Source organism: Lepisma saccharinum, chromosome 15 (assembly GCF_977018435.1).
Source record: "Lepisma saccharinum chromosome 15, izLepSacc3.1, whole genome shotgun sequence".
Lineage (NCBI taxonomy): Eukaryota > Metazoa > Arthropoda > Insecta > Zygentoma > Lepismatidae > Lepisma > Lepisma saccharinum.
Window position 1 is genome coordinate 54,593,093 of NC_139243.1, and position 16,313 is coordinate 54,609,405.

Consider the following 16,313-nt stretch of genomic DNA (forward strand, 5'->3'; position numbering starts at 1 on the left):
TCTCTCTCTCCCTCAGTAATCTTTAATTTCGCTTCCTTCTTTGCCTCTATCACGCAACCTCTCGAATTAACTCCACTTTGAAAACTGCTAAAAAACTTTTCCCGCTCTAAACTCTGGATTCCACCGCCAGTGAGCTTGAGACGAGAGCCTCCACACGTCCTTGACCCATCACAGTTATTGCACCCCGCCAATTATGGAGACTTCCTTCGCATTCCCACGACGAACAAGCCATAAAACAACGTGATCGTTCCGCCGCTAGATCAAGAAAAGCTTTCCCTTTTGGTGCACCTGCAAGACGATGCGTGAAGAGTACTGCAGCAACAACGGGAGGGTAATGTTTCAAATGATTATCATATACGAGAGAAAATATTATATATATATATATATATATATATATATATATATATATATATATATATATATATTGCCAGGGGAAACAGTGGCGGATTAACGGCTCTAGTGAGGAGAATACTTTTCCCTAACTGCTGCCGAGAAGCTTCATTCAAGTTCTTTAGACGCCTCCGGGAGTGATCGCTTAATTTTGGACGTCAAGCAGAAGGGATCAAATGCCATTTACTTTAAAAGTCTTAAGGGAAGTAAGCACGGACGTCCGCAGGATTTTTTCCAGGGAGGGGCAAGGAAGTTATTTTTTTCCCAGGGGGCAAACGAAGGAAAATTTTCCCCAAAAATAGTGTTATTTCCTAAAAAAACATTGCTTAAATTTGAATTAATGGTGTTCATGCAATAATTAACACATATTATTCTGGCTAAAATCAAATTATATGTGTATGTGTGAAATGCATATTTTTTGGTTTACTTTCATTTTCCAGAGGAGGCACGGCCCCCCTTGCCCCCCCCCCCTTCCGGACGCCCATGGAAGTAACTACCTATTCTCCCTCGACCCACTAAACAGCCCATGCAGGGGCACTAAGGGCTATGCTATTGCAAGTCTAATTTCAATTAATATATACAAATATATTTCAGATGTCATTTCAGTGTGGATACTCTAGGACCACGGACGTCCTCCCCTGGAAAATGAATGTCCACTTAAAAAGTATATATTTCACACATAATTTCAGTTGTCACAGTAATTTATGTTAATTATTATAAGGGGGTGGAAGGAACATGATAATTTCAGACTGAAGCAGTGTTTTTTGAGGGGGCATCACTATTATGGGGGAAAATATGTCACCTTTGCCCCCCCCTGGAAAAAATTATCTTGCTAGTCCCTCCCAAGACGTCCGTGTCTAGGACATTGATAAAATGCAAGTATAATTGCCGGTTTTCAAGGCGAAATTTTAAAAATTTAATGGTACAGATATTTTCTCCAATTCAACCTTACGTATGACCTCCTTTCACCCCCCCCCCCCACACATACACACACACAAATACATTAACAATATAAAGGGTCTGTACAATTCCAATTTATCCAAAAATTCTAATTCAATTAAACTGTATATATATTTAAAATATTTAATTTAAGGTGCGGAATTTACATTTGCCATTTCACATACTCGAGACTCGAAATACATCTACAAATATTACGACATATATTAATGTACGAAAAGGTTTTAATTGTATAAGAATTTCCAACTCAAATTTACCTATCAAGTTCAAGTTATATTGCAATAATCATCCGTCTGCCAGATAGATTGTTCTGCACAGGACACTAACAAAGCAAACGATCTCAAAGAATTGTATTATATTTTTTTCCTTTTATATCCTAGACATAAAAACTAAACTGTGAAAAACTTGCCTCAGAACATTAATAAATATATATAAATTCAATGGGATTTGGGTTAATAAAAGTAGTTGCAATTTTTCACGTCTACGGACAATAATTCAAGCAGGAATTCACGCATAATTCCCGGAGCAAATAATTCACCCAGAATTACCGGAATTCAAAGAATTCCCGGTGAGTAGCCACCCTGCATTTATTTGTTTAGAAACGGCGCTTTCTTGCATTTTTTAAAACAATTCTTTTTAAAAAATATCTGGTTAGTAAGGGAGTTTAGATATAGAAGAGTTAGTCACGTTGCTCATGGATATCAAATACGTACTCCCCCAGAAACTTTGGGTGCACCCTCCAAAAGTAGGGGGGGTGCTACTTTCAGCTTTTCAAATTGCAATTTTCAAAACTTGTATCATTTACCACACGATCAACCTACCACAAAACTTGTAATGGACAAAATTATTTTGGAACTCTGTAGGCATAAAAGGCTGAGGGTGTGAAATGAACGATTATTTTGTAAGGAGAGGAGCATGCAGTGTTTGTTTGCACATGTGACCCTGTCCACACGTGGCGCCCTCTCGAATGCGGGGGAAACGGACTGTAAGGAAGTTGCTTTCCTCTGCGTCACTTCCTGCTACATTTTGAAACACTGCAACAGGTGGCGTACCCACTAATTCCACAAGGTGACGAGGAGACAATGGCTTTTTCTTTGTTCAGTAGTCAATTTGAAATTTTAACATATTTTCATGTATATTACGGTATATTTTTTTTAGCAGAGCTGGACCAAAAGGGAGGGGTATAAGCTCCATCAACCATCCTTCCCATTGAGCACGCCACTGAAACTAAAGAAATTAACTAACTCAAATTTACATACAATTGTAGACATTTGAAGTTACTTCATCGGAAAAATTAGCTCAACTTTTCTTCACATGGATGAATTGAATTGATTTATAGATTTTACTTCCCCTTTCTGCCACTTTAGGCTAATTGCGAAGAATAAAAAAATAAATATTTAGCATATTAATTTATATTCACTATAACACGTTACCAAAGTGGTGAAAATAGCACGTGCGTAACTAGACATGTGTTTTTGGGGGCCAAATTTCAATATATAGGCTATATTTTATAGAAGTTATGATTTAATATACAGTAAAACCTCGTTAAGCCGGACTTCGCTTAATCCGGACAGGCAAAAGGAAAAAAAGCAGAATGCATGGTTTTAAATGTGGCTAAAAGTCAACGAGAGAACTTCCCAAAGAAAAGGCAGTCATCCACTGATGAAATTCTGTTTCCAGCAGACTTTGTACTGTATAGTGTATTTAGACCTATGCTCTTTAAATACACCATAATAAATGTGTTTTATTGCTATAAACGGAGTTTTAATGCACTTTCTACTGTTTTTTTAGGTTATTTCAGTTAATCCGGACTATTGTTAAACCGGTCAAATTATCCCCCCTATTAGTCCGGATTAACGAGGTTTTACTGTATAAAGCTGTTTTCACTTTGGTTATTATGTTCCAATAGAAACTAATTGAGAGTTATATCTGTCATTAACAATAAAAAGAACAATCTTTCTGCATTTTTGTAACTTGAAATAAACAATGTAAATTCCCTCCCCCCTTTGACCCAGTATTCCTATAAAGAAAAATACGTAAAAGGCAAAAGATGGCAAAATGAGGACCGACTACTACCACGCTTTCCAAAATGCTAGGCACGACACTAAATACAAGTACTGCGCAATTCTCCAACCCTGGTGACATTGGAACTTACCTCTGGGCGGCAGCAGCCGGGGCCCCCTTCTCTTGAGCCTGATGAGGCGCATCCTGTGTCTGAGAGGCCGCAGGGTGTCCCAAATCAACCAGGCCTCTTGGGTCCCATCACCTCACTCCCGCAATCTCACATCGTACGACAAAGTACCTGCTCGTGCCTTCGACACTCACATTAACTATGTTCCAGTAGGCTTTCAGAGCTGCAGGGAGAAACACGGTCATGTGGATCACTTTGTTTGGTACGCACTTACACACGCATGCATACGCAGTCACACACGCATATATTCCTTGCCCCGTAACGTTCTGCTCCTTTCGTCAGTGCTTTCAAAATTTTCTGACACCGCTTACGTCACTACACAAAGTATGGTAAAATAGTCGTAAACTCTCCTACTGCTGAATTGTACAGTCAGCACAAAAAATGTGCACTTAGATCCTGATATACTCGCTTCCCCGCAAGGCGTTATGTGTGTTGCATAACTCTACGGCGTTAGTAGAAGTTGTCACTGAAAATTTGCTATTGAAATCAACTCATGCAGGGAAGCGAGTATTTTAGTATCAGTGTCCCATTTCTAATGCCGTTGACTAAACACATTCTTTTACGGTACAACATACGGTAGAAACTAAAACATTAGTACAGTCAGAAGAAATTTTGAGTTGTAGATTTACTGAAATTCCTAGGTGTTTACCCTTGAACAGTGGGGTTGCTTGGATTTTCGTAGGGAATTTCATCGTATGTGGCGAGTATCTTCTCAATATTCAGTTCTATATTTTGCCGTATTCCTCCAGTATTTGACCTTTTTTTTTTAAGAATGCTGGATCAAAAAAAGAGGGGGCTACGACTTCTACCAATCTCAATTTGGTGAATGTTTATAAAATTAAAGTTGTTTTTAAGTCCACTTCATGCACATAGGCTAATCAGGACTGGACCTACAGTTTAAAGTGGGATGCGAACCACTATGTGCCTCCGTCGAGCTTCGAACATCTCGATTACAAGGTCACAACGTACCCACACTGTAATTTGAGAAGATGGGAATGAGTGATATGATGAAATTGATCAAAGGACACGGACAAACATCCATCCCCATACCGGGATTCGAACCCAGAACCCCTGGCGTCGTAGCTCGATGTGCTAACCACTCCGCCACGGGTACTGGTTCGTCACTGTACTGAAATTTAACCTTCCAAAGAAGGAATTCTGGGTGAGGGGAGTGGAGGGGGATTTTAGAGGTAAGTTTCTCCTGTCGAATCTAGTCTTTTTTTTATCGAGTCGATCATTCTCGGTCTCGTAACGAAACAAAAAATGAGCTTTGCACGTATAGCTTATCTATACTCAAGCCAGCAACACAACTGCCATGTTTGAATAAGCCGAATAGTAAAACAATTTCAATAAAAAGCGAAATTTTCACATATTTCACGCATTGTCACTAACTAAAGGTCTCATTCGAGACGAGACATCCTAAGTCTCGGCTCGATTTGTCGCTTTATTTCGTCTTATTGAAACCTCGTAATTATTCATCCTTTGGTCAAATAGTTTCTGGACAGGAGCGTATATTCTAGGCTAGCTAGGCTACCTGCGAAGCCTGAAGTCTAGAGAATAAAATATGGGAGAAAAATCGATCAGAAATTGTAGATAAAATTATTCATATCAGTGAGATGATGATGGTGATTCTGAAGTTGGCAGCCTGATTTCTTATGAGTTGGCAACCTGATTTCCTATGACTTGGCAACCTGATTTCCTATGACTTGGCAACCTGATTTCCTATGAGTTGGCAACCTGATTTCCTATGAGTTGGCAACCTGATTTCTTAAGAGTTGGCAACCTGATTTCTTAAGAGTTGGTAAACTTATTTCTATTCATAGCCTAGGATCATGTGACAGTGAGGTAGCCCAGACACGCTCCTGTTTCTGGAACATAGACAGGTAGACGTGTAAGTATGTTGCATTGGTTTAACTGATTTACAGTGAAATTATGGCTCAACTTTATCCATTATTCAGCAACTCTGCATTAACGATTAAAAACAGGCTAACGATATTTAATGTACTAGTAAGATAGATGCTACCTTACGCATGCGTTGTGTGGGAACACGGTGCATTATTTTACAAAAAACACCCACTGGAAACTATACAAAACAAAATCTTAACAACAGTAGCGTAGCAAGCGGTGGGCTTCGCACCTCATGAGATTGATACAAAAACTATATTAAATAGAAGTGAGAGGAAAAGAATGGAAAATACTAATTTGTAGGCCTAGCTTTCAATTCTAGTCAAACGTTATAATACGTCAAATCAGGGTCGTAACATACAGGCTCTAAGCCTAAGGGTGCCCGGAAATAATAAAAATTATTGTCATATTTCTCATGTGTAACATTTTCGCACAAATTCACGATAACTTGCCTGAACAATTTCACCCATTTTTTCTTTTCTCGAATAAAGCAATTTGTCTTGTATTCTCTTCTTTCTCTCGACCTTGCACTCCTGATTTTAATATCTTAACAATAAAGCACCTCCAACTGTCACGAATCAAGTGCGAGGCATTTAGCAACTCAACATTGTTAGCAACTCAAGAAAGCAATTGATATTATAAGCAGTTCTTACTTCCTACCTACAGCTTCATATTTCAGCCACCGCAAAATAAAGAAAGACATTTTTAGGGCGAGTGAAATTATTAAATATAATTTTCTTCAGTAACCTATTATTATTTAAATATGATAATTTTCTGACGTGTCCCTGAAAATTTTCTATCGATTCACAATGAGATTTCAAATTTAAAAACGGATGGGGACCTCGCATTCTAATCTCGCCCAGGGCCTCGCGATATGTTGCTACGCTACTGCTTAAGAATAATAGCCAATGCCGATAGATGTGTTTCTAATATACAAATCAGGGAAATGTTAGATCAGGAAACGCCATAGGATTTTATGATAAGAGAAAGGCTCAAATTCTGGAATAAACATCATCCTAATTCTACTGTACAGTCACGGACAATGCTGGGTTGTAACAGGGGTCAGATTCCCACTTCAATTTGTCCTCATCTTGACATTTGAGAGGGGGGTGGGTGCCCCCTAAAACAATTTTTTAGCCGAAACAAAAAAAAACATGTATTTCTTCCTTTGGGCCCCTCTATACACCTGCCAAGTTTCATGGAAATCGGAGGGGGACACTTAGATAACCTCCCTTGTAAGTGTATTAATTAGAAATCGCGTACGCGCACACACACACACTATGTATGTATATTTTATATATATATGTATATTAGCAGGTAACAATATGTTATAAACACATTCTTACCTTCCAAAGAAGCGCTCATGTGGGATGGCCAAAATGATCCGGATCCGAAAATTCCGGATCCACGGATTCGGAAACAAATATTCCGGATCCGGATCTGGCCATCCCTAGTTGTAACAAACCCATTAAAAACAAATGGGTTTATTACAACAAACAAGCGTGCGTGATTGTACATAATATAGGACAACGGAATTTGTTAAGAAGAACTCACAAAATGCCACGAATTAATTAAGTAAAATTGCAGTTTAAATATCAAGAGAACAAGATGTGTATGGAAACACGCAAAATAAGCAACAAAAATGAAGCACTCTGTTGCATGCAGTGCCATCTCTCCCTATTAAAAAAAGGAAAGATTATAGCAGATCAGTTACAGCGTAGTTCAACATTAATTAAATCATACTCCAGAGATACAATGGCATGTGCTCACTTTATGACAGTTGTGCACAGTGGCGGCGATTGGGTACCAAACGTGGGGGGTTGGGGGGCAAGAACAGTTCACGGCCTCCCCGATGGCGCAGTGGTGGAATCGGCGCCTTGTAATCAAGGGATCGCGGGTTCGATACCCGGTGGAAGCACATAGTGGTTCGGGTCCCACTTTAAACTGTATGACCAGTCCCGATTAGCCTTACTGTGCATTAAGTGGACTTGGAACACCAAATCAATCAACCAACCAAGAACAGTTTACTTTCCCTTGGTAGATAAGATTTAGTATAGTATAGTGTGTGAGCAACTGACTCCCCCTCGCACCCCTAATCGCACCACTGGTTGTGCAGAATTAATAACTGTGCCAAAACAATTAAGAAAAGACGATGACATGATAAAAGGCCGAATTATGAAATGAGAAGGCATGATAACAAATCGGGGTGTAAGGGGTGCTCCTTCCACGTAGTGCACCCAAATGTCAACTTCACTTCCACGTTTGTACACCCTGGACTGAAGACTAACGAGGCTCTGGCGACTGGCCCCATGGCCAGTATAATTTGTTTGTATTGTCCTGTTCTTTTGTCCTTATGTGTGCTGAGTGCCCCTTTACAGCCTCAGCTTCTAACGAAAGTCAGAACATTTTAATATTTTATGATTTTAGTTCTGCAACGTTAGAGTTGTGATTTGTAACGATAAGGGGCTGGACCCGTATAATGTGACGGGTGCAAAATAGCCTTAGTGCTGACGCACCCAAAATTTTAAATTCAAATTCAATGATAACAAATCTTGCAGAACTACAATACGTCAGAGTCAGGGTTGTTAAAAGGTCTAGGAATTTCAAATAAATTCAATTCCGGTCCAGGAGAGAAAACAACAATACTCATGCAAGATGTCTTCAGACTCCGAGAAAAGACGCCAGAAAGAGGAATGCTGTGACGTGGGCGAATGACCCAAAACTAGCGTGAGCTTAATTAGAAACAAAAGCCAACAAGACGAGAGAACAAGTTCTTGTTTGTTCGGTGTCAGACGTTTCTTTCATCAGCGTCACACGACACGAGACGCTGACACTGGTCCCTTATTTCCCACGGACATTCCCCCTTGCTGCCACGGCATCACCTTGAGGAACGCATCTGACCTTCCCCTGGCATTTGTCTGGGAGAACAAGGTGGCCTATGGACCTAGTGAACTTCTGCAAGCAAACGAGGACATGAATGGCAGCAAATGCGTTTGTGGTAAAGTTAGCGGTTTAGCAAGATATTATTAAGTAATGGACTGCGACCGCGCCAAAATGCATTTTACAAAATTTTCTTGGATTTTCGAAAGGGAATGGTTATGTGTACATTTTTTAAGTAGCCAGTTCTCATATTGCCATATTTTCCTGCCTGAGACTTTTTTTTAGAAATACTGGACCAAAAGGGGGGGGGGGGGTTATAACCAAGACTATTAGAAGGAAGGCTGGGGCCATACCTGATCACGTGGTCCTTGACGTCAGGCGTGACGTCACAGGCGGACAGATCACTCCGCGCCACGGTTTCGCAGCGGAATCAATGCAGAAATTATGAACAAAAAAGAGCCGTCATTATGCCCAGAAGCTAGCTGGGACTGAATATAAAGGTTCACTTAGGATCCGAGATAATGTATGTCTTCAGAATTGGATTATAAAGCTATTAACATATGTATTGAATCAGTAGTTTTTAGGTCGTCACATTTCTCTCTGAAACCTAAAGTTTCATGTAAAATTGAAGTTAATATGCCTGGTCATGCGTTTTGTTAAATAAAGAAAGGCAGAATGCCAAAATTATGGATAAGTTGAATATGTAAAAGAAAACAACCTCATCTATTGCTCTCTTTTAGGAGTGAGAGAGGAGCTGTTTTCACTTAACTTCTTCAAATTTGGTAACTTTGATTCGACTATTGATATTTATTTCATCATTAATTTTCCTTATTCAGATTACAGTTGTGAGTCTTATGAATCTTTGAACTACACAGGGAGAATGTGAGGAAGTTCCGTGTCCACTTAACTTTGGGGGGGGGGGGCGATTGTGATGAAAATTTGACTGAATAAATAATAGAACAATGGAGGACGGAAGTTGAACTACGTTGTCATTTAAGCATCACTCGTATATAAATAGCAAGTTGTGTATTTCCAAGGGAATTCTAAGAGTTACTATGTATTATTAGTGTTGTTAACGAGACTAGACACGAGAAGAGATGGAATTTTCACGCGACGAGACATACCAGTGTCGCCTCTCGGCAACACGGTATATCTATTTGAGGTGCACAATATCCAGCTATTACATATTAAACCTTAAATATGAATTCTGATGTGGAATTACCCTTGGTTGGGGAAGTTTCCAACTCTATAGTAAGGAAATTGATCACTAGAATGGGAGATAGCCAAGTCTTGAGTATTAATTACTGTTGCGCTTAGACTGTTGTGGGAATTTTGGTGTGGCGATTGAGAATTAAATTATTTGGAGGAGGTCGAGATTTAACTCTTCAATACCAACAGTGAACCTAAAATTGACAGGAATTTTGGTGAGGCAGGATATTAAATTGGGGAGGGGGTATGCTTGCAGTTTTTATCTTACTATACTCGCCAGAGCCTTTATTATAAATTACGTCGCAACACCTCACTGAAGGCATTGTAAACTGCAGCTCCCCACAACCCACCAGGGTGCGAAATAATTGAAAACTGGTGAGGGGGAGAAACGTCTTAACCTAAAACCCTCTCCCCACAAACATATGTGTGAATTATACGATGTACATATTTTTCAATGTTATTAAAAGTAAAAATAAATTACTCAATTAAAATAATTATTATGATTATTAATTAGAAATTAATTTGTTACTTTCATACATATCAGATAGTGTAAAGCAGCTAACTAATTCCTTTACTAACCGGTTAAAGATGTTAATAAATTATGGCAGTTGAAATGGTTTTATTATGTGTAAGTTTTTGATTTAGTTTGTTATTTTATTTTAATATAAATCAATTATATTTCACAGTTATTACTGTTTTGCATTCTTGTTTTACTTTTATTGTGCGTATTGATGTAGATTTGTTAGTGATCTCTTGAGAGAGAATGCATTCAACACTCACAGCCACACTAATTTGTGTGTGTTTTCGATATTAAAGGTAAAGTAAAAAAGGTAAAGTGTTCCCCTGTGCATAGCACCACGCCATGAAGGCGTATAGGGGTGTGGGGGTAACGCCCCACACTTTCGATATTATTCTTAGTAAAGTATATTTGAAATTAAAAGTAATTGCTTATCTTTTCTTTGTTATAACAAAAACTGTCCCCCCCCCCGGAAAATTTTTGGTGGGGGGATTTTTGAGGCCAAGATTATTGGTTGGGGGAAATCCCCCTCGTCCACTCCAAGATTTCGCACCCTGAACCCAACAATCCAGAAATACAAGAAAAAAGGAGCGAAAAGAACAAAACAGATCAGCCTTTCCACGTTTCTTTCCGTATGGGGTAAAGACTCAGCTGGGGGTTTGTCCGCCCATGACGTCACACCCGCGGCAGTCGCGAAAAGAGGCGTGTCTGACCCCAGCCTTTCCTTCTAGTAGTCTTGGGTTATAACCCCCACCACCCCCTCCTTGGGCACGCCACTGTTACCAGGTAAGTAAATAAAATGACAAGATATACGACACAATCATTTACAGTAACTAACATCTCCAGGAACAGTTGCTTGTTCAGTGGCAAGCCATGGATGTCATTTGTGAGTATCAAATTATTTTTTTAATCGTAGCGATTAGTCAAAGGAGAGAGAAAAGCGACGTAAATACAAATACTAGAAAATGTTCCAAATAATGTGAAATTAAACCATTTTGGATTTAGAAGTAATGACTTTTTTGAACAAATTCTCTGGTGCAAAATTCCCAGCTTACGAATAAAATATTCTTGACAAAAGCAGAATTTCTCGTAAAGAAATATCTGTTTAAATAGGGTGCAGCAATTGCTTCGTTCCAATTTCTTTGTAATCGTACACAAATTATTTGGTCAAAATTGCCAAATTGCTTACCGAACGTTTTTGTTTCTGGTTACCCCCCAAAAAAGTTAGCCAAACGTTAGATTGGATGGTTTTCTTCTTATTTGGCGTCGCCTTTCTTCCACTTTTGGCTCATCGCGACGATGAGGATGAGTGATGGCATGCCGAAATTGACGAAGGGACGCTCACAACGAACCCCCAAGCTCAGGCCGGGTTACGGTGCTAACCACTACGCCTCGGAGGTCGGCAGTTAGCCCAACGTGTATTTTTAATTCAATCATTATATGTTTAGACTCGCACCCTTCCTCGAAATTTTAACCCTCCGTCGAAAATTCTATTTTGACAATATAATTAAAGTCCACTTCATGCACAGATAGGTAAATCAGGACTGGGCCTACAGTTTAAAGTAGGATCAGAATCAGTGAACCCTTCATTACTACGTGACAACATTACCACTACTGCATCGTGGTCGAACGAAATACAGTAAAACCTCGTTAATCCGGACTAATAGGGGTATCAGTTGACCGGTTTAACGAAAGTCCGGATTAACTGAAATAACCTAAAAGAACGGTAGGAAGTGCATTAAAACTCCCTTTATAGCAACAAAACACGTTTATTATGGTGTATTTAAAGGACATAGGTCGAAAGGTCGAAATATACTATACAGTACAGTAAAATGTAAAGCAATGCAGTACATACGCGACACCCATATTATGATGATGTGCTCGTCGGACCTGGCTCTGCATTTAAAACCTTCCATTCTGATTCTTTTTTTGTTTTGCCTGTCCGGATTAAGCGAAGTCCGACTTATCGGGGTCTGATTAACGAGGTTCTACTGTACAATTAGAATAGTGAACAGGTAAAGTCTACATTTGTAACGAACCAATACCATGCTTTTCCCCGAGATCATACAGAATTACTAAATATCCTCTACTAAAACTATAGTAGAGATAAATTCCCTCAGGAGATAACCTATACATTAGCGATTTTTTTCTGTTTTAGGGACCGAAAGATGTATTTTTCTGAAGCAAATTGTGTGATTCCTAAAACCTACGACATGTGCGATTTTTGTGAAATTCCTACCAGAAAATTAACAGGAAAAGTCCCGAAAAAGATAATATTTCGTAATACCAGTTACGGTAAATTTAAAGTGCGCCATCTGTGAATGTGTCGAACAAACTCCTTCAAAGATAATTCCGTAAGTTTTCGAAGGTCTCTCTAGCAACACTGACGTCTGTAGGGGGAGCTGATGGGGCTACAGCTCCTCCAGAAATTTTGATTAAATCAAATATTCAACTTTTAAAATTAGGATAAAAATAGTAATTACGAAATATTTTATAGTGCGTAACGCCCACCTCCTAGAACAAAGCTATGAAATATCCACCTTTACAATTCTATCCACTCCGAAATTAAAAATACTGCATACTTTACGATCAAGGCAGTTATTGTGGTCACCAAATGGTTACTTACCGTAATTGGTTCCACGACCTTACAAACCACGGACTATATATTTGAAATATTTTAGGGCCGATCTCTGTGGCGGAGTGGTTAGCACACCAAGTTAGGACGTCAGGAGTTGCGGGTTCGAATCCCGGCCTCGGCATGGGTGTTCTTTGTGAGTGTCTCTTCATCAATTTCATCACTCATCTCAATTAGCCAAAAGTGGCAGAAAAGCGAATTAAAATAAACCAATCCTGTAGTTTTAAGGTTAAACCGTTGGTTGATTGGTTTTTATATTACGAACATATCAGTACAAAGGCTATTTTTGGCCGTTACGCAATACGGGGATAAGCCCCTTAACGAAAACAAAATTGAGGGCAGGCACCTGACAAGAAAACAAAACCTGAATTCTTCGGAGTTGGCAACCCGAATTCATAGGAGTTGGCGACCTGAATTCATAGGAGTTGGCGACCTGAATTCATAGGAGTTGGCGACCTGAATTCATAGGAGTTGGCGACCTGAATTCATAGGGGTTGGCGACCTGAATTCATAGGGGTTGGCGACCTGAATTCATAGGAGTTGGCGACCTGAATTCATAGGAGTTGGCAACCTGAATTCATAGGAGTTGGCAACCTGAATTCATAGGAGTTGGCGACCTGAATTCATAGGAGTTGGCGACCTGAATTCATAGGAGTTGGCGACCTGAATTCATAGGAGTTGGCGACCTGAATTCATAGGAGTTGGCGACCTGAATTCATAGGAGTTGGCGACCTGAATTCTTCGGAGTTGGCGACCTGAATTCTTCGGAGTTGGCAACCTGAATTCTTCGGAGTTGGCAACCTGAATTCTTCGGAGTTGGCAACCTGAATTCGTAGAAGTTGGCAACCTGACTACCATTGGGATGGCAACGTGGCTGCCTCGAAGACTTCAAGAATCAGCCTCTTATATAGTCTTCTGGGAGGTGCTTGACAGGTCGTCTTCGAGTGCAGACGTGTTTTCGTGAGCTCTGTGTGCGGCGTTGCCAACTAGCTATCTTCAGGATGGGAGTGGAGTTAGGGGTTTGGAGAGCGCGGGTGGGCCTCTGGCATACCTACAGAGGTCCAAGTGGGTGTGTGAATGTGTGCCGGAAAAACGTGCATACGGAAGCAGTGATAAGTGCAATACTTATTATGACTTTGCTGGTGATTGGGGGTGTGGAGCTAAACCCAGGACCCACCTCCAAGAATGACCTGGACTGCATTCTGGATAGACTGAAGGCGCTGGACAGTGTCCCAACGGCGATCCGGAACATCAATGAAAAATTAGGAACTTTGCAAGATGTTTACGAAAAAACTGCCAACATCGAGGCGGGGATGGCCGCGATTGGAAGGAGATTGGAAGAGCTGGAGAAAGAGAACGGGGCGCTCCGAGAAGAGAACGACGCGCTTTGGCGGAGATTGTGTTCGGCGGAGACGGAGGTCGACAAAGTTGTGGGCCATTCGAAACGTAATAATTTAATTTTCGATGGTGTGGAAGAAACCGGACATGAGACCTGGCAACAGTCGGAGAAGATCAGGGATCTGGCGAGGGAGAAGCTGAACGTGGACCTCGACGATCTCGCGGTGGAGAGAGCACACAGGCTCAACTACAAAGTCTCGGGCTGCAGGCCGATCATCGTGAAGTTCCACCATTACAAGAAGAAGGAGGAGATATTGGCAAGCCGGAAGAAGCTACAGGGCACCTCCATATTCCTCCGAGAAGATTTCTCGCCGCAGATCCTGAGGCAGAGGCAACTTCTCACGGAGCACATGAGGGATGCCAGGAGAGAGGGAAGACGGGCCTTCATCAGTTACAATAAATTAATAGTTGATGGCCAAGTTTTCGTTACGAACGAGGACTGCTCGGACATCATCTGCGTTGGAGAAAGGCGAGGACACGGAGGCCGTACATTTGGCAACCAGGGAAGAGAGGTGGACAAAGGCGAACCCGGCGGCAGCAGGATGGACGGTCCACGAGGGGTCAACGACCAGGAAAGGGTTGCTTCCCAGAGGAAGGAGGTCACGGGTGGCAGCGGCGCGAGCGACGGGGGAGCTTGGAACGAGAGGCCGAAATCGTCCAGCCAGGAGACAACTGGAAACAAAAGGGATCCGCGGCTCAGGCAAAGGAGAGGCACAGATTGACCTTCGGACTCTGTAGTGGAGGGGGAAAGGGCTCGATGGGAACAACAAGTGCGTCCTAGGAATTCTGACTTAAATGGTGCCGATGTGTGTGTTGTTCCGGACAGCAGACGTCCAAGGGGGATGGGCAAGGAGAGACCTTCGGAGCTGCAGCCGAAATCAGGTATGTGTAGGTTAGTTCCCAGAACCGACGCGGGAGGAGGGCGCGGGGGGGCGGGGCACAAGATAAAGATACTGAGCTGGAACGTAGAGGGGCTGAAGAGGAAGCTGCGCCAAGAGGGGTTTAGAGAATACGTCCGGTCCTTCGATATTGTCGTCCTTCAGGAAACGTGGGAGGCCGCCGAAAACATTCCTGAAAATCTGAATTTTAGGGGCTTTAGTAAATGTGTAGCCAGGAAGGCAAAACGGGGGCGTAACATAGGGGGGCTGATGGTACTTTTCAGACCGGACTGGGAGGGGAAAGTAACGTTACTGGATGCCAAGCACGATGGGATTCTGGGGACTCTCTTTGCGCTGGAGGGACTGAAATTTTGTCTCGTAACGGTTTATAAGCAACCAACGGGGTCCAAACACCGGGATGAAAACTATTTTCAAAACTTAACCATGTTTCTGCAAGAGGTTGAGGACAAGTTCCCCGATGCAAGCATGCTGGTCGCGGGAGACTTTAATGCAAGAATCGGGATAGATGACGTAATCGGGGAGGATGATCACAGGGGAGGGGGGGAAAGGGGCGCAGCAAACGACGACTGGATATTTTATACGCGACAAAGTAAAGACTCGCACGTGAATGCAGACGGGAGGAAATTATTGGATTTCGGGGAGGTTTTTAACTTTGTCATACTCAACGGACGATGCGGAGGGGACAGGGAGGGAAATTTCACGTACGTCACTGATAATGGGGCTAGCGTCATAGATTATTTTATTATGTCGAGGGACTTAACACAAAACATAACAGAATTTCTGGTGGATGCAAGAACAGAGAGCAAACATCTTCCGTTAATAGCAACCCTGAACTATGGAGGGAGGGAAGGAAATATGAACGAGAGGAGCAGGGGAGGGGCAACAGGCGGCGCTGCCCCCGAAGCAGTTCGGAGGTACCGATGGAAGGAGGAGGGTTCTCGGGAATTTTCAGATACATTAATCGACAAAATTTCAGAGCTAATGTCGAACCAAATGTTGAATTTACTAACCGAGGGGGATGTACTTCAAGCATTAAAATTATACTACCATTGCATTGAGAGGGCAGCCAGGCACATGATACAGGATGAGCGGGGGGGAGGGAAAACTCAAAAGGGAGGATGGTATAATGATACATGCAAAATTCAGAAAAAAGCAATGACACAGGCTCTGAAAAAATTCAAATTACTCAGCAACGAGGCAAATAGAGTATCATATGTAGCACAGCGGAAACTATACGCTACGATACTGGAGAGGGAAAGGGGGAAATGGGAGGAGGGAAGGGTTAAGGCGATAGAGGAGGCCGTGCAACAGCGAGACGCAGCACAGCTATGG

At 41.6% G+C, this 16,313-nt stretch overlaps 1 protein-coding gene across 8 annotated transcripts in view; it reads right to left on the reverse strand.

The window, feature by feature from the left end:
• LOC145999709 (uncharacterized) overlaps positions 1-16,313 on the reverse strand; it is a 653,269-nt gene that overhangs the window by 134,795 nt on the left and 502,161 nt on the right. Inside the window, exon 2 of one of the 8 annotated variants that reach the window (XM_083136984.1) lies at positions 3,503-3,701. The exons of the other annotated variants lie outside the window; for them this stretch is intronic. Coding sequence (XP_082993110.1) covers positions 3,503-3,554 — 52 coding nt within the window. The 5' untranslated portion in view covers positions 3,555-3,701. The remainder of the gene's footprint in view (positions 1-3,502; positions 3,702-16,313) is intronic. 8 annotated transcript variants of the gene reach the window in all.